The 26,403-nt window shown below is 41.8% G+C and overlaps 1 protein-coding gene and 1 long non-coding RNA gene across 7 annotated transcripts; one reads left to right on the top strand and one right to left on the bottom strand.

Annotated features, from left to right (window-relative positions):
• Window positions 1-1,714: 1,714 nt before the first annotated feature.
• Window positions 1,715-26,060, top strand: klhdc3 (kelch domain containing 3). 6 transcript variants are annotated; one of them, XM_076974154.1, is made up of 12 exons: window positions 1,715-1,817; window positions 2,255-2,290; window positions 3,732-3,990; window positions 4,917-5,093; window positions 5,649-5,764; window positions 6,532-6,603; window positions 7,392-7,605; window positions 8,051-8,137; window positions 11,493-11,601; window positions 22,583-22,656; window positions 23,354-23,432; window positions 24,528-26,060. In XM_076974154.1, the coding sequence occupies exons 3-12, from the start codon at window positions 3,837-3,839 to the stop codon at window positions 24,592-24,594; spliced, it is 1,149 nt and encodes a 382-aa protein (XP_076830269.1). In that variant the 5' UTR covers window positions 1,715-1,817; window positions 2,255-2,290; window positions 3,732-3,836; the 3' UTR covers window positions 24,595-26,060. The 6 variants fall into 6 exon arrangements, 5 of the variants coding, with proteins under 5 accessions (XP_076830269.1, XP_076830271.1, XP_076830268.1 ...); XM_076974153.1 differs by having other exon boundaries at window positions 1,730-2,104; XR_013121233.1 differs by lacking the exon at window positions 24,528-26,060 and adding an exon at window positions 14,671-14,792 and having other exon boundaries at window positions 1,729-2,290; window positions 23,354-23,410.
• On the bottom strand, window positions 13,010-15,261 carry LOC143476149 (uncharacterized). The gene is made up of 2 exons (XR_013121234.1): window positions 15,125-15,261; window positions 13,010-14,787 (listed from the first exon to the last, which is right to left on the bottom strand). It is a non-coding gene; the product is annotated as an uncharacterized LOC143476149 (long non-coding RNA).
• Window positions 26,061-26,403: the final 343 nt, after the last annotated feature.

The raw sequence follows: 26,403 nt of genomic DNA on the forward strand, positions 1-26,403 counted from the left end.
TGAAGCACATAGTGAGAAGAGGTTACCAACTTTCTGTGGAGTCAATCAGTACAGATATCCAAACTTCATGTGGCCTTCAGATTAGCTTAAGAACAGTGCACAGAGAGCTTCATGCAATGGGTTTCTATAGTGGAGCTGCTGCATCCAAGCTATACATCACCAAGTGCAATGCAAAGCGATGGATGTAGTGGTGTAAAGTACGCCACTACTGGACTCTAGAACAGTGGAGGTGCATTCTCTGGAGTGACAAATCGTGCTTCTCCATCTGGCAATCTGATGGATGAGTCTGGGTTTAGCAGTTGCCAAGAGAACAGTACTTGTCTGATTGCATTGTGCCAAGTGTAAAATTTGGTGGAGGGGCTGTTTTTCAGGAGCTGGGCTTGGCCCCTTAGTTTCAGTGAAAGGAACTCTCAATGCTTCAGCATACCAAGACAGTTTGTAGCTGGTCTCTTCCTCTTCCAAAATGACTGTGCACCAGTGTTCCTAAAGACATGGATGGCAGAGTCTGGTGTGGATTAACTTGATTGGCCTACACAGAGTTCTGATCTCAACCTGATAGAATACTGTTGGGATGAATTAGAGCAGAGACTGAGAGCCAGGCCTTCTTGTCCTACATCAGTATGTGACTTCACAAATGCACTTCTGGAAGAATGGTCAAAAATCCCCATAAAAACACTTCTAAACCTTGTGGACAGCCTTGCCAGAAGAGTTGAAGCTGTTCTAGCTGTGAAGGGTGGACCAATGTCAGATTGAACCCTATGGATTAAGAATGGGATGTCACTTAAGCTCATATGTGAGTCAAGGAAGGTGAGCAAATGCTTTTGGCAATATATTGTATATTGTGGTGGTGCAATGTTCGAAAAGACTGCTGGAACTAGGCTTGCCAGTGCCATGGAGCTATCCATAGTGCTGAACCTGGGGGAGTGGTGTTTACCACTATTGTTATGAATAACCCAATCCACCATATGGTGGCTGGGAGAAGAGCAAAGCAAAACACATACTGGTCACCTATCACCCGACGCTATAAAAATGCCAGGCTACATTATGTTTACTTACCTCTAAAAACTCTATGTTTTCATCCCATATTTTCAGAAAGCAGTGGAGTTCAGGAAGATATTCCCCCACTGTGGCCTTTACCTCATAACCCTCATTTACCTGTCACTCTTGGGAAGATCCCTTACTACAAATATGAAAAAATCAAGCTCAAGCAAGTCACCCATGATGATCTGAAGATGGCGATTCTGGCCCTCATTGGCCTGGGACTATGCTGCAGAACACCACAGGGCGACCTACAGGAAACCCCCCCACCCTACCCCACCCCACCACCAAACAAAGGACCAACCTAACGTCCTCCTTACCATGGCAGCCGTAATGTAGCAAATGACCATGGACTGTTTTCTCCATGTTTTATCTAAAGAGCTCAGCAATGCAATAGGCTTGCCTAAACTCCTGTGGAGATGGTGCAAGCAACTGAAGTTTGAGACAGTGTAGACTCAGACCCAACTGTCACGAGAGCGGTCTGTCAACCTCCTGGGAAGAGTTTTTTCAATTTATTTACATGCAGCCTATTTATATATTTTTTGCTGAGGCTTGAGGGGAGTTTCTTAGTGAAGTGTAAATGGTTGATAAAGTCCAGTTGCCACTGAATGTTTTGAATGGCTTATTTACAGTCAGCGGTATATTTATGTCTTTTATTTTGAAATCCTACCGTGACGTCGCGGAGATTTGAGCCTTCAGTAGTCCCTCCAGCTATCATATCTTCAAATACTTAGCTAGTCAGCTATCTAGAAAATCAGCTTGCTGTATAAAAACCTTAGGTAATACAGGTTTAATAATGTTATGTCAACTAAAAATCAGCTAGCTGGATAAAAAAAAACTCCCACGTGGTATTGTAAACAACAGCCATTTATAGTTTAGTGAACATTTTGAAATAAATTATCTAAGCTAGCTACCTAACTGGAAGAAGCAAGAGCAAGCTGAGAGTCTGCTTATAAATACATTGTATATCAATTGATAAGGAAGTGATGTGTTATAACTCAAAGTTATGACATGCTGGTCAGTTTGTCCACAACAGCAAGCTATCTACAGCTAGCTACCTAGCTAGGTAGGTTAGGTCACGTCAGGGAGAGGTTAAAACAAGGAGGAGTGGATCCCACTGTCTGTTTCGTCTTCTTATTGAGAGAAAAGGGCAAATAATGTTAATTTAACACTTGACGTCTGATGTATTGGGCACATATTTGTATATTCCGTGTAGGTTCGAGACTTTGGTGTTTCCGCTGCTGCAACGTGGGTAAGTTAACTAGTTGGGTTAACTAGTCTGATAGCTAGGACACCTAATTCTGTTGGCACACGCTCGACAGTTTGTTAGCTACATGTGTTAGCCAGCGTCTACTTTTGGCCAAATTAACGTTAATCCAAAATTTAAACATTGACGTTAGCAGAAATCGTGTGGTGGACTGGTGCCGTTTTATTTGCGTAAATGACCGGCTACATGTTTTGTAGGCCAGGACGACCGACAATGTTTGTGTTTACTTGCTAATGCTAATCAACTTGGGGAACGTTAGCCAGCCAGCAAGCTAGTTGGCTAGTTAGTTTCAGAATTGAGTTGGAAGACGGCAATTCAGTAATCCGAAGTAGCTGGTCAGTTTTATCCAGTTGAGTGCCTACTATTGCTTACAATCTACAAAGCTATTCTTATCCTAATGTCTAATTATCCTAATGTCTAACTATCCTAATGTCTAATTATCTAACTAGGTTGCTAGTTGTCAACCTCGAATTCTTGGCCAACGCTGCAATTGCTGGACTGCCGCTAGCTAGAAGAAACTGGTCATTATTATCTGAGCCCTACGCTTTAAATACTTCTTAAATGCTTCGGCTGCTGGATCTGAAACTACTAGCTGTACACACACAAGAAGCTAGCTGCGTAGTTGTTCTGTTCTGTTATTGGTAAAGTGTAACATTTTACTGCAAATTGCGCAAATATTTAACGGTGTGCTTTTGAAATGTCAGGGTGCATTATGTGTGGTGGTGCTGCTGTTTATTTGGATGCTGTGCTCTAAATAGATTTCTTTGTATGGTATAACTATGCACGTGCTATTTTTGTGAATAGATTAGGGGGAGGGTGTATAGGTAACAGCATTTAAGTGCCAGTAGCATTGCATTTCTGAAAAACTACTCTGTCATAAACGAGTCATTAAGTGTGGTTGCACTGTTACATTTAGTGGAGTCAAAGCTGCATACATAACATTTGGCAGGCACAGATTTCAAAGCTACCTGTCATTCATTGAAGCACATGTTACTGGACAGTTTTTCCTTTTCACCAACCCTAAGAATCTAACTTCTAACATGTTTCCATATTCTTTAATGAAATAAGAAAATGCAATGAATAATAATGAGCAATAATGGTTCTACAGAATGCTACTAAAAACATTTGCTGACTCTGTTTAAGACTTTGTGATGACACTATGTGCTTTTCTTTGCTTTAAATATGCCATCCCAGAACCCCAGTTGGTTAATAACATGGAGCCCCAGAGTTTAAAGACAAAGCTGGAAACAATTATGTCTTGCTACATGCTAATAAATGAAAAGGGGGCATTTTAACCAAAAAGTTGTTTTGACTATTAATATTCTTCAGCTTTATTTCTGTAAGGAGTACAAGCTGAACATGTGTTGTTAGTCATATGGTCAGAGAGTTTGGAATGATAATGATTCTGTGAACTGTTTTCTCACAGTCTGTTACATGGGATCAAGGGGTGCCTGCAAAGCTTGATGGAGTTGTTTCCAGTCCTGGGATGATGTTCTAAGGTGTGGCTGCTCTGGAGGTGTTTGAGAGTGGGATGTTACGCTGGACCGTGCACCTGGAAGGTGGGCCACGGAGGGTTAACCACGCTGCAGTTGCTGTGGGCCACAAGGTGTACTCCTTTGGTGGGTACTGCTCTGGAGAGGATTATGAAACCTTGCGTCAGATCGATATCCACGTCTTCAACACAGGTGAGGGAGAGATACAAGGTGGAGACTTTTCCTCACTGGGCTTCTAAGCATGAAATGACATATTTAGGACAGGTTGTAATTTTAGTACTGGTTCAGGAGAGTAGTCAGTGCTGTATTAAGACTGTACAGCATGCTTGAGTGCTGTGACATACATGGTTAGTTTTGACTTATATTTTAGGAGACCATGATATTGGGCAAAGTATTACAGTTCCTGCCCAGATTAGAAACAAAAGACATCATAGTCAGTGTTGTGGAATATGGGATGACAACAGGATTGTTAAAATTGGAACTAATGTAATTAATACTTTAATAATGTGATCTGTTGAGATGAATGCAACATGAATAAAGAAAAAACATCACAAAGAATGTTAAAACAGGACCTAAGGACTGAAAATATATAGTAGGCCAGGAAAATTTTTGGCTACATCTTTGTTTGCAGAACAGAATCCAAGGAGAGGAAACCAGGAAACTATCCAGAAAACGCATGGTCAGGTCGATGCCTGCCAACTGTGAAATAAGTCCAAAAGGGGCAGTCACTGAGAAAAAAATCAGTTCAAAGTAGTGATGAAATCTGCCAAAATGTAAACCTCTAACTGAAAAGACTATTGAGAGTGACTGCAAACAGGTGTTCTGCATGTATGAAAGGGGTAAAAGTGTGTAAGGCACAAGTTGAATTTAAACTTTAATGCAATGGCCATTAAACATGTAAAGTGTTTGGCCCTGAGTAAACAGCAGGATCTTAATGAGTACTCCAAGCTCATTTTTATTTTGGAACAATCACGTAATGTACTTTATCCTACTGTTGTCCACAACATTGTCATTAACAGCTTACAAGTTCCTCCCTGGATTCCTTGTGGGCACAGGTGTGTGTTATAAGTGTTTGTCATTTGGTTGGATGTATGAGACTCATCCTGTGTACCTCTCAGTGTCTCTGCGGTGGATGAAGCTGCCTCCAGTGGGAACAGGAGACAGGGAGGACGCTCCGGAGGTGCCCTACATGCGCTACGGCCACACTGCTGTGCTTGTGGATGATACCATCTACATTTGGGGCGGCAGAAATGACACAGAGGGAGCATGCAACGTGCTGTATGCCTTTGATGTCAGTAAGTGTTCAGAAGGGTCGATTCAGCAGCCTGCATGTGATTTTAATGTCAGTAGCAGCAGTATACAGTTGTTGATGAATATGGATGGTTTTTCACTAAGTGACATGTTGCACATATAAGCAATGAACAAGAGTCTCAGAACAGAAAAGTACAGCTGAACTAAAAGAAATGCTGGGAACAAGTGCCCTTTTAGGCAAGGCAAGTTTATTTATATAGCGCCTTTTATACACACTGGTAATTCAAAGTGCTTTACACAAGAAAAAAGCATTTATAGAATAAATTCAACATAGAAGAGTCACTAGCAGAAGGCCAGAAAGAAATACTTCAGATGATCATAATGGGTTCTACCTAGAGTGCAGTTTTGGTGTTAAAAAAACTTTCATATTTTGTCAAAATATGCATAGGAAACCTTATTTTGAAAATAACAATTTAGCAAAGTCTGTCTAGACATTGATCACTTTTTCACATACTTGAGTTTAAGTTCTGCTGTGTGCACAAAGGCTATCAGATGTGAACATGCAAACACCACCCTGTTATCTCTCCCCCCCTTCGTAGACAACCATAGGTGGTACACACCCAAGATCTCAGGCATGGTTCCTGGGGCTAGAGATGGCCATTCTGCCTGTGTTCTTGGCAAGGCCATGTACATTTTCGGAGGATACGAACAACTGGTAAGAATCTTGTCAGAGATTTGGCTCACCAAAACCATACCTGGAAGTGTTGGAGCATTACATCTGGGCCTGTCAGAGCAATCAGGCTGTGTTGTCCACTTGGTGATATTTAGAGATGTTTTCTCAAAATGAAAGTCTGTAGTAGTGATATGTGCTCTGAGCAGTCTTACTAAACAGTGTCTGACAGTGATTCTTTTTTTTTTTGTTAGTTTGTTTTGTTTTATTGTGTTTGTAATCTGAGATTGGTCTTCCTAACTATAGTTAACATACAGCACACCGACACCCAAAAAATGCTGTTTGACATATGTTTATCAAAGTAATAAGTATTTCTCCTCCTGTCCAACTGAGCCCAAACACCATCAGGCATGTTGAGGTCGGGGCTCTCTCTCTTTTTTGGAAACAGTTCGATACTGATTGTGTTCCAGTGTGTTTGAAGTCTTTATCGTGCTGAAAGATGTGTCAAAATGACACTGCAGTAGGACCTGCAGGCAATACCTTACACTGCAAAACACATATTTAACTTTTCTTTTTCTTCTTCATGTTCAGATTTCCATATGCATAAACACTAAGTACTCATACTCCTGAGTGCCTTTTGTGCTAAAACTATATTTGCACAAAACTGTATTTGCTGGTTCATTAGATTTTCAGTCAGCTGACTCATTATTTGATGACATATGACACACTACCGGTATGTAGTATTCTTATGAATCACTGTAGACACTCTCCAATCTGTATAAAATATACAGTCTGTATATTTCTCTTTTTAGGCAGACTGTTTCTCTAATGACATACACAAGCTGGACACCACCACCATGTCCTGGTCCTTAATCAATGCTAAAGTGAGTGTGCTACTTTTATCTTTTTGAATCTGTTAACATGGACCTAATGCTGTTGTGCAGGTGAATGCAGAATTATGTATATTAGCCTTTCATGTACATATTTACATGTAGGGTGTGCGTGTGAGAGAATGAACTAAATGTACTAATCAGTAAGTTATGCTTTTTTCTTGGAAAATCTATGATCTACTTTTTAAATTAGCAGGTTATGAAGTATGGAAAAGTATAGCAGAAAAAAGATGAAAATATCAAACAAAAGACATACATATATTTTTGTCTTGGACTAAAGCCTTGTATGCAATTCTTGTCTTAAAGCAATACTTTAGCAAAAATACATTTTCCAAAAAATAATGCATAATCACACGTAGTACATTGTATATATAAGATAGTAGCAACAGCCGTCTTGTTGAAACTGGAAGTTTTGTTTGTATTTTGTCTATTTTCACCAAATGATTCCTTTAATTAAAAAAGTGTGTCTAAGTACATCTTTACAAATGAAGTAGTATGAATGTCTGTTATATTAATGTTATGTTATTACCAACCAAATGGTTGAGTACTGTATTTTGGTTGCACTTAATACAGAGGTGTTGAATTGTTGCCTTGATTGCCTTGTTGAAGCTGTTTGATATGACACATCTTTTTGTGGAATATTCTTTGTTTTGTGATAAATGAACCCCTCCAGCCCCCTTTTTCCTATCTATACTATACATTCTCTCTGTTCTCCCCATGACTACATGGCTTGTTTTAGGCTAGCTGATGCGTCCGTGTATAATGGAGTTCTCTCCCTCCAGGGTACCCCGGCCCGCTGGAGAGACTTCCACTCTGCCACCATAATCGGCACGAAGATGTTTGTGTTTGGAGGCCGTGCGGATAGATTTGGCCCTTTTCACTCGAACAATGAGATCTACTGCAATAAGATCAAGGTGTTCGACACAGAGACTAACTCCTGGCTGAACACACCCTCAGCTCAGCTGCTGCCTGAAGGAAGACGTAGCCATTCTGCATGTGAGTGTCCTGGACACAAATATTTAATAAAAGTCATATTTTATCCTTTCTATAATTGGGCTTAGATCTGAAATTATTAAATAGTAAAGATGGATTTTTGAGCAAGACACATATTAGGGAATAAAATTTGAACACTGTAAGGAATGTTAATAAGAATAAAATATGTTTAACCTTGGACTGCTAAAATATATTTTTGTTATTTTTAAATGCCACTTGAAAAGATCATAATAGATTTTAAGCCAGGCATTATGCATTAAACAGAAACGTTTATGTATTATCTTTAACCTAGCTTTGTGTTTTTCTAGAATTTTCTTTTAATTCCTTCTTTTACCTTTTTAATGCCTTCTTTTAATTTAGTCCTTTTACTAAATTTACATTAATAATCAAGTCTAATCATATCACACACCATCAGATGAATTAATTCTATTCTTCATGCTCTTTGCAGTTGCTTACAACGGCGAGCTCTATATATTTGGAGGCTACAATGCTCGACTGGACCGCCACTTCAATGATCTCTGGAAGTTCAACCCTGGTGAGTCTCATGATGTTGGTGCTCTGATCTGGCCTAGAACAGATGAATGTTCTAGATAACTCTACCTAACCGTAACAGATTTGTAAGTGCTGATCTGTTTTCAGAATGAGTTTTTCTCTCTTGTTCTGTTGCTTTGGGAATGTTGACTGAAGTAGATGCTATTTTGGCATGAACAATGTGTGTTTTTGGATCAAAATTCATGTTACAGCTGTTGTTAACGTCTACAATCAAAGAAATCTACCACTTTTATTCATCCAAGATGTTCTGTAGCTCCTCTCTGCAAATACAAGCACATATAGCCCAACTTCTATGTTCTTTGTGGTCATACACTATCTGGCAGGCAAGCAAAAGCCAGGTCTTTGGAAAGAGGTTTGGTTAATAGAGCCTGACTGTGTTGAAATTTGTAGGGTTAAGGTTACAGGGCCCAGGGCAGTCACAGAGGCATTATTTAGGGGCTCACTGTCAGAAAGTAGAGACTGATTAGCTGTATTCCAGAAATAGATTGCTTAATGCAGCTTTAAATAAACAAGACAAACAGGCAATTCTAGTTTCACCAGACGGCCAGTGCCAAGCTGATCATAAATGTTCCTTGCATTTCAGCAATGGGGTAGTAATCCTGTAAGAACACAGGCATGGTTTCCTGTCTGTGGTGTAATCCTTAACAGTAGTAAAATATCTTTATAGCAAGAATTCTGTCAAAGAGATTACTGGCATGAGATTTATTATAGCATTTATATAAATAGTAATGAAAACTGATTCTTCAGGAACACCAGTTCACTTCTGTCAGTATTGTCATGTGTTTTGATGCACAAAATCAGCTGATTTTGTTGAAACCTCTTTAATCGTTTCAGTGACCAACACTTCTTTGACATTGGATCAATTTATAAATGATAAACCCCCACTCCATTTAAGGTTGTCTTCAGATTAGAGATGGCATGATAACCAAATTTTCTGTACCGATCTGATGCCAATATCTTGCATATGGATGGTGCCCAATATCAATGCTGAGCCAATATATTTTTTATTTTGTTAAAAACACTGTGGAGCAGTGAATTTTTCGGGTGAAACGCAAACTGTTTGGGAGGGTTTTTTTTGTGTGACATCTTATATATGCTATATTATTACATGTATAATGCATGGATATGACGTAAATCTAAATAAAATTATCAAGAAACATTTTACAAGACTAAAGAACTCCCCCTTTCCTTACATTTATTGCCCTGGTCATGACACACACACACACATGCTCTCTAATTCCACATAAACTTAATACTTACCTTCTAAAACTCCCCTCACACACAGAGCTCTAAAAGAGGAGTTATCTGTGTGGTAGTCATCATGTGTAAAAGTGCATAGGTATTTGCATGAAACTTAATAATTTTCATTGTTAAAAACTATTAAAAAGACAGCTTTGTGTATAAGCTGTGTGCCCAAACACGTGACCTCCTCAAACTAACCTTGCTGTTGTGTGACCTCACTGTTATCTAGTGACCTGCTGTGCAGTTTTCAGCCTGGATTTGTGACGGTGTCAGATCAGTTTCCTTAAAAAAAAAAAACCTCCCAATATCCGATCCAGCAATTGTTTATGATATCATGTCATCTCTCCTTCTACATCTCCACCACATCTGGCTCTGGATGTACTACTTATACTTTAAAGTGTAATAAAATCTCAGGCACAGTGATTTCTTTCATACTTAACAAGGTTGAGCACCTTGCAAGGTGAAAACCCTGTATATCTCACACATCAGTTAGTCTGAAGGGAGTCATATTTATATAGTTTTAATGTATATATAATTTTTACATAACTATTTCGGATTTTCTTGTGTTCACGGCTGTATTGAGAGTGCTCTGCTACCCAAATAATATACAATTAGGGTTGATTCTGTGGTCAAATTGAAAAGCTGTCTAGCAACTAGTAGCTAGAGCTGAAATATATCCCTGCATGATGCATCTACTTGATTAAGGCATGTAGGTATGTGTTTAATATAGGTATGTGTTTAATGTAGGTATGTGTTCATTATAAGCATGTAGGTATGTATAATGGGTATGTATTTAATATAGGTATGTGTTTCCAGACAAATGGCTGGTGAATGTATATGTTGCACTTTGCTTCTGCTGTCTTGTTTTGTATAATTAGTTTAAGTGCTGCAGAGCATGATTGATCAGCACTTTACTGCTTACTAGTCCTACATGCTGAGGTCTGTCAGATCTTAAGGTAACCCTGTTAATTAGACCTGTGCTTTCTGTGTGCTAGAATGTAGTAGTGGCTCACCAAGCACCCAAAAGGCTACTTGGCCAATTATGCTTTGTGATATCTCAATATTACCGCATCCGTATTAAATGCAGTATTTAAAAAATTGATTATTGGTATGTTAATTATGCATATACAGTAATGTTGTACATAATCGAAAATCAGTAATTAAGTCATATTGTTTTCATTGCAAAGTTGGACCTTTTCTAATCTTCAGTTATTCAAGGTAGTGACCATGCTGTGGTCTGAAATAATACAGGAAAGAAAAAAAACATGAGCAATTCTATAAGTTAGCATTGATTAGCGTTATAGCTGCGAACCTTACCAGTTTATCATAATGCTAGTATCTGACCACTTAGCTTCACAACTAATATCATTAAACATAAATTTGTTTATGAACAGGTTAATTCTAAGGTCACTACCAAACTTTGAATACCAGATCATGCATATTAGACAGACTTCAAATTAGACATGCTATTTAGCCAAATATTAAAACAAGCAAACCTGAAAAACAAACAATGAAAACCTTGGGGGCACTTATCATGTATTTAAAATTTTGGTCCATAAGCATGCAGTTTCTGAAACTTTCACTAGATGGCAGTGTGGTCATACTGTAGGCACTACCCACTCTGCAAGCACTCTGTGTGTGTGTTCATGTTCTAACTGCACAGATGGGTAAATGCAGATGACAAATTTCGATTCAGGTGAAAATCACAATTGACGAATATGGCACGTTTCATATTTTCACAATGAAAGGCTTCATGCAACACAAGCTGGCTACTCAGTTAAAATATCTGGACCATGAAACCATCTAGACAATTTAGGAGCATGTTAGGATGGCAGTAAGGTGGCATTAAGCTTGGTTGGTCTGCTTCCAGCAATGGGAAGTAAAGGTTTAGTTCAGCAAGTCACTACAGGTTATTCCACTGCAAGAAAATGCATTCCTACCAAACAAAGTAGAGATTTGTAAGTAACCAGTCTAACCAGACTTGTAATCGTGTTTGTTGATCTTTAGTTCTGAACTAGCAAATAAATGCTTTATTTATATGTGGTGAGCTTAATCCACTTATTACAACAAAAAGTGTGTGTTTGTAACTGTTGCAGAGGCTTTCTCCTGGAAGAAGGTGGACCCAAAGGGTAAAGGCCCGTGTCCCCGACGGAGACAGTGCTGCTGCATGGTGGCCGATCGGATCATCCTGTTTGGGGGAACCAGGTAAACTCCACCCATCTTTGTGGCTCAGCCCAGAAGTCTGACGGATGGATAAGTCACAGTGACTGAGTTGAGATGGAGCATCTGTTTGCTGACTCTCACGCTGCCTGTTAAAGTGTTGCTGCTCCGAGCGCCGTTAGAACGCCCTTCCGAGTCTGGGTCCAGCAGGTTTTCCTGACTCTTTATCTTGTATCAGTCAGATACATTAACCGTTACCTTACGTTAACTCCCAGCAGTGATGAAATCCAGGATTGGATTTGGATATGAGGGCCTGTGTTAAGCACCGGTGTTGTAATGCATGAAGGTCTTGGGTTTACCAAGGACATCTGTGTCTGTTCCAGTGTCTTGTCTTATAGCGTGCAGCAAGTCTCAAGTTGTTCATTCTGATGTTTCTTCAGAATGAAAGTAAGAATTCCAAGTTATGCAGTTACTATGAAATCTAAAGTTGTAACAGAGCCAGGTACACAAGATGATTATTTTATTTAATACTGCAGTTTGTTTTTGGTTTTGAAGATCGGTCTATAACAATTCATCATTATTACTCCCAGTTCTTTGATCTACAGATTTCAGAATGACCCCAGCCACCACACCCCTCATCAATTTACACTCACGTTTTTTGGTATCTCATGGCAGTGGTTTTAAAATACTTCAAAAAGAACCGATAGCCCCGAGGTGTGTGTTTTAAAGCAATAATCTTTTATTTTTCTGATGGACATTAAAAAGAGAAACGTGAACATCAAGAATGCCTGCCTGCTTGCATACGTGTGTGAGTACACACACACACACACACACACACACACACACACACACACACTGGTTCATGGTGCAGCATTCAAGGTTTATATAGAGGAAGCAGGGCATATTGCCTTTCATGCTCAACTCCTTCAGACTGCAGGGCTCCTGCTGCCCCCTTCCCCTGTGCAGACAGCCTCTCTCTGGCCCTGATAGGCCTCACTCTCGTGTAATTAGGGAGCTAACGCAGAGATAGGAGAGTGGGAGCAGGCTGCTTTATCAGCACTACTTCTCACAGGAGTCCCACTGTGTCCAGGAGAGGAGACCAGCAGCAGGCAGAGGGGCCGCGGTCTTTAGCACCAAACTCTCTTTCACCGTTGCCCAGGTTTAAGTGTGCAGTGAGGGGCCAGACTCTGTCATGGAGAGGAGGCTGACAGCAGATTTGGTTTTCAGAAATGTAGATGTTCCCCCATAACTGACTTTACATATCCCACAGCAAGATCTCTCCCATCTCACATGGTCTGTAGAAACAGCACCTTATTTGATTTCTGCGGTTAGTCACTGAAGTGTAGGGTACCTTCTCCAGTCTGCAAGTGTCCGTGTTCATTTGTGAAATAGAAGGTGCCTGCAGCATTAGCCGCATTAGCTAGCAGGTGGGGTTTTTTTTTTGTAGACCCGAGAGGGCAACGCTGTTATTACTGTTTTAGATGGACATGAAGCAGCAGGGTTTCCCCTGTGGGGCTTGTGACAGGATATCCTCCTGGAGTCATGACTTCCTGTTGGTCGGAATGAGCTGAGCTCAGAGGCTGACCGGGATTTTAGGGGTGTTGCTTGCTGGATTGGTGTGATGAGGAATATCTAACAGGATTTGCAGGAAAAGGCTTTTAATGGAGATTATTAGCCCTTAAGAAGGCTTAAGTACCTTAAGTAGTTGTCTGCACAATTTTCTTTGACAGTTGCAGAGAAATGTTCAGCTCGGAGCTGACGTGCTCACATCTAGGTTTCCAGATGTGATGTCCCTCTTGCTTACCCCCCTGTGAGAATTTCATGAAAATTGTGCCTTTAGTCCCGGGCCTGCCTGTTTATCTGAGCGAGCCACATTCACTGTAGGAAACAGTCAATGCTGTGCTGGCAAGTAGAATCGGTGCCATTAGTAAGTGGTGTTTTCTGAGATCAGGCCAGGATTTAAAACGTAATTGTTTTATGAGGCTCTATGTCCTCGGATTTACTGTAATTACACTGATAATCCTCATGTCAGATGTGGACTGGCAGCTTTGTCTATGCGTGTCTTTAGTGTGCCGTATTACATCTCTCTCTTTCTCTCTCTCCCTCTCTGTCTCTCTCTCTCTTTCCATTTGTCCATCTGTGCAGGTCTTGTTTCTGGTTACTGTGGAGTATGATCCATGAGTCCCCACAGGGATTTAAGTTCAAAGAGGACACCCAGCCTCTTCTACCTTCACACAGACGGGTGTGCTGTTGAAACGGGGTGTTCAGATGGGTGTCCCCACTCCTTTCTCCATCTCTCCCTCCTCAAGTAGCTGCTGTGGGAGCAATGAGAGTGCAGCACTCCCACTAAAGCAAAAGCCTGTTTCTCCAACACAGGCCTGCGTTGGTGTCAGTCATTAACTAAAGCGAATTTTCCCACTAAAGCAAACGCCGTTATGAACTCTTGCGTTTGAAACATTGATGTGATGTCAGTGGACCTGTTTAGTTTAAGTCTAATGTGTTTACCCTTATTTGCAGTAATAGCTGCTAAAGTGATGATGATGGTCCAACAGTCATTAGTATTTGGCTCAGTGACGGTGACGAATGCTAGCAGAGGGAATCATGAATCAGGCAGAAGACATCTCACTTGTGTTTTCTTATTGTGTGGAACGCTCAGAGGAAACGACCTCTAGATTTATTGCCTATGATTTTGTTTCCTGAGAAGGCCTAACCCTAACCCTGTGTTTCCAGTGTGATCCTAAGCAGGCTCCCTCGCACTGATATTTCTCCACCTTTATGATATTTACTTAAAGAGGAAGAATTTGTTTGGTGATAATTGATAGCTTTAGTGAAGCACAATAAACCTCTGAGTGCTCCCAGGAAAGTTGTTGTATTGAGGTGATGGTGGTGTGTGTGTGTGTGCGCGCGCGTGTGTGTGTGTGTGAGGCTCTTCTACATCATTCTACAACTTTCCTCTGCTGTAGCTCAGTTTCCTGGGCTGAAAGAGTGAGTGAGAAATTTCCTGATAATCTGTAGACATGGAACTAAACCATAAAAGCAGAGTTGGGCAACATGCATCATTAAAAACCGAAGCAGGTTTTGACAGTTTTGACACTGGTATGACATCTGTTAAAGGAGCGCTGAGCGTGACCTGTTCCTGCCCGGCTCGCTCCAGGCTCTGGAATACGCGTCCCGCAGCTGTGAGACGCTGCCTTGGGAGGAGTGATGTGATCGGGATTCTGCAGCAACAGACTAACGTAAAAACAAACCCATTAAGTATATCTATTTGGAAATGTTTTCTATTTATTTGTGCATATATCGCAGAGGCACGTCATGTTTCCATACCACTTTGTACTCCTACAGGACAGTTCGTATCATTTAGCAGCCAGTACTCAGGACCTAACTAGTGGCATTTTGTCAGTGTAACGCATAATCAACACCTTTTTAGTGAAGTGAATAAGCCCAGAAGTTTGGGCTGTGTTAACTCTGTCGGTATCTGTGAGATTGAGGTTGGCCTGTTTTCCCTCAGTTTGTGCTGTGTGTCTGGTGGCGTGTGGGTGTTGTGCTTCATCCATTCAATGGCACTTACAGAGTGTAAACAAGCCTGCTGGGTTGGCGAGAGGCGTGAAATTCGGCTCCCTCTCCGATTTATGAGCTCCCCATCACACTCGCAGAAACCCGACACTCCCTGTCCAAGACATTTCCCTCACACGCACGCATACACACACACACACACGTGGGTGAGCACACAAAACTGCTTGGAAACACCTCGTAGATTATAAGAACGACTGCTGTTTTGACTAGCGATTAAAGTTATTTACAATATTCTCATTGTCGCCACATGAATGATTTATGTGCCTGGAAGCGATTGTGTTCCACTTACCTTACAGTTGACATATTCTTAGTAGCTTTCACAAGCTTGGTAACAGTTTGGGCTGGTGGTAGTGTCAGATTCTGATGTCACGCTACCCCGGTGGTGCGAGGGCCCGCGTGTGCCCGCGTGTGCCCGCGTGTGCCCGCGTGTGCCCGCGTGTGCCCGCGCTACATGATGTCACGGGTGATGTTAGACAGGCGTGTCCCGTAGAGCTGTCTTCAGTGGACTCTCCATCTCACCTGCTGTCTAGAGACGGGGGACAAGGACAGGATGTAAAGAGGAACGTGACAGATTGGCATGCTGGGATGGAGCATGGTACAACAGCTTGGGCTCAGTGACTTGGTGATGAACCATCCCCATTTTGTTAATCTGTTGTGGTCGGTTGATTAGATTTGATTATTTATTTATTTATTTGTTCATTGTTCTGGTTCAGTGCTCACTCGAATTGCCAGCACAACCCTGGTTTCTATGGGGTGGCTGCGTGTGGGTGTGTGTGTTGTGATGTAGGCTTGTGGTTGAAGGTTGAAGTGTTATTTAGCCTTTTTACCTTAACATATAGAAGTCCTTGCATTTTCAGTTATAGTGATTTATGAACCTGTCAAACCTGTCAAGTTTTTGGACTCTATATGGACATTTTGCTTAGTGGGTTGCGTGTATCTATGGACGTGTACAGTTGTGGACTAAAAAATGTCTTTGACAAAGTTTGTGATGGAGGGTAGAGTTGGAGACGGTACAGGGAGACTAATGTTTCTAGTGTTATGATTGCTCAACCCCTTCTGCTGTAAAATGGAACAGCACGACATCTGTGCTAATAGTAAGCTGATGAATCTCTTCACTGTCAGAGCAGCTCGGTCCCACAGCCTTCTTTTTCTCCTTCTTCTGGGAACGTTTTAGTCTAGCCCCATTCCACTGCACACACTGTCCTTGCGCTTTGGGCTGCAGAGCAGTGCATGAGTCATAAATACTCCTCTAGCTCTCATGGGTACACACACACACACACACACACACACTGAGCTCCATTCTGGACAGTGTTCACAAACTGAGGTGCACTAAATGAGCACTCTGAGTTTCAGCACACAATGGAATGGAATGTTCATGATGCTATGTCTGACATTTATTGGAGATAATTATACGCTTTAGTTGTGTCATTGTTCATTTGAACAGTTTCCATATGTTCGTATGAACTGAACAGTTTTCCTGTGGCTCCTGTCTGCTTAGTAATGATATCACTGACTCGCTCTCTGCTTGTCTGGTTATGTCTCATCCTCTCACCATCTCACCTACCCATTCACACTTTTTACACCTTTTGCTTAATATCTATGCGTTGCTTATTGGCTAATTATTAACCAGAGCTGGGCATGTCTTTGATACATGGGATTTGGTCCAATAGGTTTAAGACATAATTGTTTAGTTATAAAATAGTTTGTTAGGTAATTAATATGATGATGCTCCACAATCAGATTTGGAAATCATTGCAATTACTAAAAAAGCAAAATAAGTTGAATTTCTTCCTGTCTGTCATGATTTGCTTAACAGGTCCTCCATTTCACAGGTCACTTTCTCCATCCTGTATGTCTTTGTTGCATGCCCTTGGGGTCAGAGGGGAGTGTGCAGGCATTTCTGTGCTGGCAGGGAGCTATGTGCTTTTGTAACAGCCCAAGGCAGGATATGAGGAGTATATCGCGTGGCAAACGGCCATCAGACGGGCCATGATGAGAACCAGAGCAGCAAATGAAAGAGAAATGCACCTTCTCAAATCTGACGACAAAAGTGTGCTCAGAGATGTCCGTGTCACTGCAGCTGTTATTAGAACAAATATGGAGCAAAATTGAATGGTGACACAACACGAGCGAAGAGTATTCAGCTCATGAGGAGTGTTCAGAGAACAGGGCTGTGGGACCATGGTTTCTGGGCTCACATCTTCCTTCTTTGCCTTTGACTTGATGAGGTTGATACTGCAGAAAATGGAGGTTAAGTCAAGAAAATAAAACATTAACTCTGCCGTAGCCAGAATACCCCATACTCCAATAGAACACTCCAATAGCTTGGAGTTCTGGCCGTTATAGAATGTAGGCCATTTGGGTCCTGCCACTTCAACTGGTCGTTGGAGTTGTGGTTTTTGAAGAATATAGGGCTTTGGAGTTCTGCTTCTTTTAGACTGCTGTCCTCTAGGGGGCTTTTAAAAATAAAAACACTCTCTTTCTGCATTTGTTCCAGAAGCCAACAGCATCCAAGGCCCCCATGTGCTCTTAAATTTCCTCCATCCAAAGTCCTGCTGTCAAACAAGATAACGCTGTGCCAATAATTAGCAAAGATGTTGTTTTCACACAAGGGAAAGGTCCGTTTCCTGTTAATAATATGGTTGCTCTTTCAGTCCAGCATAGCTGTTACCAAAATAACACCCTGTAGCATTCTGGCCTTTAGCATATTAAAACCCACAGTACTCTGTGCATCAGTCAATATAATAATGAGTTGCAGAGGCTTTAACAGATTTGTTGAAGTCCAGACAACCATCTCATTTTGTTAATTGAAAGTATAATAGGAGCATCTTCCTGAAAAGAATAATTCCTAATCTAAATGCCGATGCCTCCCTGATTGTCCATGCTCCTCAACTCTTGGAGTCTAATCCTGCTAGTAGTCCCTTGGGGCTCTGATAGTTAACTTGGAGGGTTTTTGAAGATTAACATGGAGGAAGTGTGGATTTTGAGGAATGTGAGGATAAGTCCCAAATCCAATGGAGATATGAATTGATTAGCTGAATTATCTCAGAAACAAACACAGAATTATCTACAGGGAACGCCTTTATTTATTACTATTTCATATGAATGTGAAAAAGCCTGAATTTGTGAATGATCTACAGGTCTGTTTCTGCATGTGTTCCCACACACTCTTCTGCTATTTGGCCTTGAGTGTTGTTAATGTTCAAAAACAAACACTCTTATTTCTACAAGCCTGTATTGTGCATCTGGACTCAGCTGATAAGCTCTTCCTCAGGAAGTCATATTGCATGATGAGTTCCTCCAAGCTGAAGCAGTCTGGGGAAGAGGAAGAGTGTCGCACATGAAATCCCCTGAAGAATGAGGATGTCGGCAACAGGAGTAAAAGCTCAAAAAGGTCTGTGCTGGATGGAGGTGCTCTTCAGATAGTGACTCACTTGTCATTGGATGGAGAAAATGTGTATGTGGATGAAATATATTTAAATAAGGTGCCATATGATCATAATACTGAAATATTTTCAAATTTAAAAAGTAGTTTAATTCCTGATTGAGGAGTTTGATCTGCTGTGGCGACCCCTAAACGGGAATAGCCGAAAGAAGAAGGAGTTTAATTCCTGATTTTGTCATTGAATGTATAGTTGATGAAGTAGACATTCCATATTTCAGTACACAGTGTTGTCTGTACTAGACAGCGTGGGGTTTGGGGGGAGGGGTGTGGTCTGGCTGGGAGTTTAGTGGGAGGAAAAGGGCAGGGCTAGTTGTCCTTTCCAATGATACTTTGCTGCTCATGTAACAAAGACGACCCATCAAACAACAGGAGATCCCATAAACTAACACTCCAACACTTCTGCATTCTGTAGCATCCTCTCTCTCCTCCTTTCCTTCTCTCATGGGGTTCAGCCGTGCATGACGCTGTGCTCAATTTCACATCTAACGGCGGTTTTTACAAGTGCGTGAGAAACCGTCTGTCTCTAGCAGAGCCCATCAGGTGCTTGTTGTCTCTTTGTGATCAGTCAGGAAGACCTAGCTACTGGAAGGAGCCTTGCCTCATCTAATAAATCTTGTGTGTCAAATCCACATTTATTCATGACATGGGAAATGTTGTGTGGCAAATGGTGCTGTATGTTTTGACCCTGTGTTCATTTCCTGTTGAAACTAACAGCATATTTTCATTTCTACTCTTTGCTCTGACTCCAGTAAAATGTGGCTGCTCTGTGAGTTGAGAGGATGTCTATCACTTCATTTAAACTCTCTCTCGATGTCCATCTTGGATTTGGATAGTATCACCCTGATTTTCTCTATTCTTCATCCTACTTATGAAGAGAATGTTGATTTACGTGCTCATAGTCCAAAATGTCATCTTTTTGAACAAACCGTTTTTAGAGTTCCTGACCAGATCAGGTTTATTTCACAGAGGTCTCTTAGAAGCATTATGTCTATTTAGCCTTTCTGCACAAGATGAGTATAGGCATTGTTTTAAAGTCATTTTATTTTCACTAACACTTATGTATACACCTTGTTTATTTATCCCTCCCCTCAGTTTAGCACAATAACACAGAGTGTTTTTCCCCTCCTCTCTTACCTCTGAGTGGTGGTGTTATCTTAAAAGCCTGCCGTGTGGTACTCCAGCGTTCTTGAGGGTATCAGGCAGGTTCATAGGGCACGATTCATTAACTGTGAATAGCGTGGCAGCCGATGAAGGTAAATAAATAGGAGCGCGTGTACACTAATGTAACAGCCTGCGGGTGTGATGAAGGCCTGAAGTAATCCGGGTGGCTGACCTCCCGCGGGGTAGGCGGCTGTAATGACTTCTCCAGCTGGCCCTTGGGGACCCCTGGGCTCGTGCTTCCAGCCTCTCCCAGCCTCTTTAAACCACCAGCCTGTTTGTTTAGGGAAGATTAGGAGCGTAAAAGTCTTACAACATCCCGCACAGCACAGAGATGGACAGAGTGGAGAGCAGTGGTGGAGAACCTTAGACAACAGGTTGACGATTCAAAACCAAGATGATGATTGAGTTGAACCTAGGGTTGGGGTTAGTCATTTTTGCTCTGATTTTGCTGATGCAGATGAATGTTTGGGCATGGTGTCAAATCACCCGTGGTGATGCTCGGGGATTATGGAAGGATCAGTGATGTGGTTTTCCTACTGTGTGAGCTGTGGCAGAAATGATCGGCCATTATTCTTCAATCAGGTCTTGTGTATCCCTGTGAGCAGTAATAGGAACAGTGATGAGCCAGTGAGAATGTGAGATAAATTGCCCTACTGCAGATTTCCGTGTACAATAATTCTATTGTGTGTCTCATACTTTCATGATGAAGGGGCAGTCATGGCCGGGGCAGTCATGGCCTGGTTGTAGGGAACTGGTCTTGTGACCGGAGGGTCGTGGGTTCGATTCCCAGACCTGAGGCCATGACTGAGGTGCCCTTGAGCAAGGCACCTAACCTCAACTGCTCCCCGGGCGCCGGGCTAGGGCTGCCCACCGCTCGGGGCACGCGTGATCCACAGCCCCCTAGTAATCACTAGTGTGTGTGTGTGTGTGTGTGTGTGTGTGTGTGTGTGTGTGTGTGTGTGTGTGTGTGTGTGTGTGTGTGTGTTCTAATTGTACAGATGGGTTAAAAGCGGAGGACAAATTTTGATTGCGGTGTAAAAATAACAATTGACAAAATATGGCACATTTACATCATTTACATTTACAAATTAACAGCCAGAAATTAAAGCTTTAAAAACATTAATCTTGTTTTTATTAATACCATTTTGGTAAGCGCTAAGGAGGGAGATGGAGAGAGATGAGATAAAACTCAACAAACGTGTGATTGACTCTCCTCTATGCACAGATTTGTGATTGTCCTATAGTGTGAATATATGTATATTTGCTTTTTGCTAAGCCTTCTGTTCACACAAAATATATAGAACATGTAGTCCTTGTCCAAGTCTTATCATCCTCTACATTTTTTTTCTTTTAATTTGTTTTATTCTTGATTCTATTTAAACTAGTACAGAGACAACCACTACAGCCAGTTTGTAAAGATTCATCTCAACATGTTTACCAAGTGATGTACAGATCTTGTGTATTTTTGTGAAAAAGCAGAGTTTTGCAGATCAAGCCCTCTCATGTAGTCCGCAGACCTGTGATAGCAGCCTGGGTCATATTTAACACGACTAACGGCAAACTAAGGATTCCTAAACCCACAGAGTTTCAAAGATTTATCAAGAAAATTAGGAACTGACATGACCAGCACCCATTAAACATTAAAGATATGCCTGTTGTTCACCTGACCAAATATATATTTTCATATATTTAAGAGAGTATCAGACATCATATAAAAATAACATGATTGTGTCTTTGTTTAAATTACGGATGTGATGATAATGCGTGATGGTTGGTGGGTGTGATGGTGATACTCTAGGTCAGGGATGTCAAAGTCAAATACACCGAGGGCCAAAAAACCAAATTTGCTACAAGCCGAGGGCCGGACTGGTTCAATGTTTATTAAAACATATTGAAATGATTGCACATAGCCTATTGAACCAAGACCTAACACAGTGTATATTATTTAATGCTTAAATGAATAAAGCAATATTTTCTTATGGATCTGTCAGTAATTTCAAGTGAAAACATTTTTCAACAAGCAAACAGATAAAAACAAACTTCCTTCAAAGAAAACATGTTCTGTACATTAAATGAAAAAAGTAATAAAGGTTTGAAAAGTGCTGGAATTTAGGCTAAAGTACTTGAAAATGCTTGAAAGTGTAGCTACTTCGTTTCACAACAAATATCTGTCTGACTGAACAATTCTCTTGTATTACGTTAACAAATACGAGCCTCTTGTAATTCCAGGACGAAACATGAAGACGTGAAGACGTTAACATTGGGCGTTTTAAAAATAAACAACCATTAAATAATGTGAATAAAAAGCTAATTATTTCGAATTATTTCGAATAGATGTATAAATATTTAACTTTATTAAGTTTAACGTGCTGGTGCGCGCAAAGTTACAAAATTCGAGAGGTGCACGACCTCGCGAATCGACAGCGCGCGACGCCCTCGCGCACGGGCGGAGCCACCGCGATTACGTCATTTTCGCCGAGCGGACCCTCTCCGCTTGTGCGCGCTGCAGTGACTTCGCGGGCTACCGTTGCATTGTGGGGAATGTAGTGTTTGTGCGTGCAAAACACCATCGGGCGGCTGTGGCCTGTGGGCCGGTTCTAATAGTAATTAAATTTCATCCAGGGGGCCATAGATAATCAATTCGCGGGCCGGATCTGGCCCGCGGGCCTTGACTTTGACACATGTGCTCTAGGTTCCCACCAAGTTACTGAAGATGTTATCATTGACTTCCCTGTGGTCCTAAGCAGTGACGTGTTGCTCCGTGTAATCAGTTTTGTATGACGTAACTGGACATCGTCTTGTGTCTATTTCACTGTGTTATTTTAAGCAGCTTTCTTTCCTTTTCAGTCCCTGTCCAGAACAAGGGATGGGTGATGAGTTCAACCTCATGGACCACTCAGATCTCTACATCCTAGACTTCAGTGAGTATATGAATGTGTCCATTTCATCTTTGGTTCATTGGTGCTTAATTTTGTTTTTTCACAGCCTCCTAGCTTTCCTGATATCTGTGCAATTTCTCTCTTTGATTCTTTGAACCCTTACTCACACTCTCTAACGCTCAATCTCTCTCTTACACTAAATTTCTCTCTGTCTCTTTCTCTCTCTCTCTCTCTCTCTCTCCCATTTTTGCACTGAATTCCGTCATCCACCTTCCCATGCCAGTCTCGCAGTAGGGTAGCGGCCTACATCCGACTGCAAGCCGCCAAGCACCAAATAAAGGCACTTCCTCTTGGCACATGCTCTGTGCTAAGCCCGGTTGCAGGGGAGTGAGTGGAGAGTGTTTTAGACTGCATCACTACTAGACAGGACTGGCACGGCCTGGGTCCCCCGTAGCCACAGGCGCACACACGTGAGCCTTCCAGCCCCAAACACTCAGGAGCGCTTCATATGGAGGCGTGGGTTATGGCTCGGGCTTAGAGGAAGTCTTTGTTCTCACAGGGGGCTGCACATGCTTATGTCTGCCTATTTTAGTGTGCCCTGTCTGCTGGCACTGAGAGGGGGGGGTGGGGGACAGGTGGTCCTGTGGGCCATCCAGAGTGCCCATGGTAAGTGGTGTGAGCAGGAATTGTAGCAGAAATTATATTGTTGGGGACAAAAAAATCTTGTGTTTCTTTTCAGGTCCAAATTTGAAGACCTTATGCAAACTAGCTGTTATTCAGTATAGTTTGGAGCAGTCAGGATTGCCGCATGATATCAGGTGAGACTCTTCTCTTATTCCATTTCCGACCTTAAAGATCTACTTTTGATTGATCCCCCCACTCCCCCTACATGCACCCACAAACAAACACCCCCCTACTGTGTCAGGATGCGTGGTGAGCTTTGTAAGATCTTGGGGAAGAGGTCAGGGGAGTCTGATTGACTCCTGTTGCCCCTTTAAGTGCCCTGTACCCTATCATCCCAACACACTCCTGGCCTGTGTTAATTTCTCTCACAAAAAAACACGCACACATTCATAGGCAGTTAGAGGGAGGGTGAGTGTTTGTAATCAGACCCATAGATAACAATCTGAACCTCAACCCTTGCCCCCCCATCAGGTCAGCTCCAGGCCCTTGTCAGCGGCTGCTTCGTCCCGGTGATCAGGTTACACACTCGGAGCCTCCAGAACCCCACGGGGTGGTTGGAGTGTCCATGGGAGAGAGAGAAAAAAAAGAGTGAGAGAGAGGCAGAGAGAGAACACAATAGAGAAAATTGCTATGATAATCATCATGATACTGATGACAGCTGGTCAGTAATACTTAGAATTGACGAATACAAAAGATCATCTGCCTTTAATTTTTGAATACCAAAGAAGGTTTTAGTAGACTCTGTTAGACAGTGGGGCTGTCCTGGAGCTAAGAAATAATGAGTGTCTAGTCCATAGAAATCACCAGTCTTTTTCAAACACCTAACACTCTAATTTTCTGAAGATAAATACCTTGGTCAACCTGTGAATGGTTACCTATTCTTTGCCTGTACTACACTGCTAAGGTGTGTGCATCTATGTACTGTGTGTATATTTGAGATGAGTGAGGCTAATGGTTGAGAGTCTCTGAAAAGCATCAGTACTGCAGTAGTAGCCTATGAAGGGGATACCATCACTGACTGATATGAGGACCTTTCCCAATGTTTCTCTAAAGGGCAGATGCCCTTGTCCAGTGTGGGATGTTTACATACATATTTATAATAATTGTTCAACCATGTGCTCTGTGGGAAATGAACCCCTGACCTTGGGGTTGCTCACACCTCACACTTACTGCTCTGGCAAAGGAAGCCATCTCTCAAAACACTTTTCTGTGCTCTTCTTTCTGTGCAGGTGGGAGCTGGCTGCCATGACTACCAATAGCAACATCAGTCGACCCATCTTCTCTTCTCATGGCTAAAGTGGGAAATGTCAGTCAGAAGCAGAACCCTTGGGTTCTGTTGCTAGACCTTAAGCCTACAGGACTCTGGAGAGGATTTTTCAGACATTTTGCATCTGGATCAACATTCTTCTGGATCTAGATGACTGACTCTCATTGTTTTGTCTCTAAAGCCTAACTCGGATAGTTTTTTCCATCTGTGAACTCTGTTCTAGATTATTAAAGGTTGCACATTTTACTTCTTTAAGGACATACTGCAGTAGTTTCTTGGAGAGGAACATGGATCTCCAGACATTAGTTTTAGATATTCACTGAGGTTACAAATGAATGTGATTTTCTTTTAGGTTTTGCGATTGAAAACTTTTTGATCAGGTTTTGAAACATCCTTGTTTCTCTTTTTTACTATTTCATTTTCAGTGTTTCACTGTTTTGATTAACCAGGTTCTTAATGTTCCTCATGTTTTCATCTGGGAAGACAGAAATGCCGAACAAATCCATTTCACCAGAAGGAAGATCCAGATGGTCTTACGTGAGATTGAGTGACCTACACTACAAACTGGTTGCTTATCGGGATAGTTTGGCATTCTTAATGAACAGACCAGTGGGAGACATATGCTGTCATGCCCATGCTTGCTGCAGCCCTTTCTGAGTGTGGGAGACCACAGCAACATTAGTCTGAGCTCAGCAGTGTAAATGTGTATACGACAGTGCTGCCGTCCGTATTGGTGAATAATGCTGCTGCTTTTGGGTTTTATTTGTACATTGTGTTATTTAGCTTTCAGCTCATAGGTCAACACACACACACGTGCACACACACACACACACACACACACACACACACACACACACAGAAACACACTGAGTTCTGTTTCAGTAGCGATGTTTGCATCGGTTGTGTAATGAGCAGTCTTGGCTCGACCCAAAGCATTCTCCTCTGTTTGCAGCTTCCTTCTAGAAAACCAAGACACAAAGATGTTCACAATCACATCACGTTTGATCGTGCCAAATGCAGGTCACTCCATGTCTGTATGTGAAGTCAGGTGTAGTTACAGACTTGGGTCACTGCGGCTGTGGAGTTTCTCAGGACAGTTCCAGCAGGAGAGCGTACAGAGTCCTGACATCTCTGCAGCGCACAGAACTATCTTAATATTCATTAATTTACCAACACGTCCTGCTAATATGTGAATATTTACACCCATAGTAATGTTTGTGTCACTACCTCCCCAAACCCATGGAGCAGGACAGGCCCTGTTTGCTTGTGTATTTGGAACCTACTGCATCAGCAGGCAGTGTAAACCAACATTATACATACTTCAGTTATACTGTGGCATTCACCATTATGTTACATCTACAGTGACCACAGTTACAGTGTGGCATTAACAATGACCTATTCACTCTTACCAACCATGCAGGGAGTTGGACAACTACTCAGTGGTGCTCAGTTTTGTGGCTGAAATTTGAGCAAATAAAATGTTTTCTGTAACAGATACCTGGAATTGTTTATGTATTCAAATTTTAGGCACTGATAACTAACAGAAATAGTCATCAAAAGGGCTTTTCTACTCTGACTATACTGATCTCTGATTTCTTTGGGCAGTTTGGTGAGATGGAACCTAAAGTCTGGCCTTAAAGTTTTGAATTCTGTGGAGGTGAATGCTAAAGGCTAAGTGGCAGGAGCTCTGACATACTCCACCTGTTGGTTCGCCTCATTTTCCTCTGCAACCTTAAACTTGCTCCTTCACTGCTGTCCAAGAGGCTGGCAGTCACTCACACATTTGTTAGGAGAAAATGATCTCCATCATTGGCCTCTCTCCTGGGAGGAGCTCTTAG

This window comes from Brachyhypopomus gauderio, chromosome 15 (assembly GCF_052324685.1).
Source record: "Brachyhypopomus gauderio isolate BG-103 chromosome 15, BGAUD_0.2, whole genome shotgun sequence".
Lineage (NCBI taxonomy): Eukaryota > Metazoa > Chordata > Actinopteri > Gymnotiformes > Hypopomidae > Brachyhypopomus > Brachyhypopomus gauderio.

Bases quoted from the DNA above. Each gene is read 5' to 3' on its own strand.
- klhdc3 (XM_076974154.1), top strand. From the start codon at position 3,837: ATGTTACGCTGGACCGTGCACCTGGAAGGTGGGCCACGGAGGGTTAAC. The intron at 5,765-6,531 runs GTAAGAATCTTG...TTCTCTTTTTAG, and splicing joins TCGGAGGATACGAACAACTG to GCAGACTGTTTCTCTAATGA. The intron at 11,602-22,582 runs GTAAACTCCACC...TTTCCTTTTCAG, and splicing joins ATCCTGTTTGGGGGAACCAG to TCCCTGTCCAGAACAAGGGA.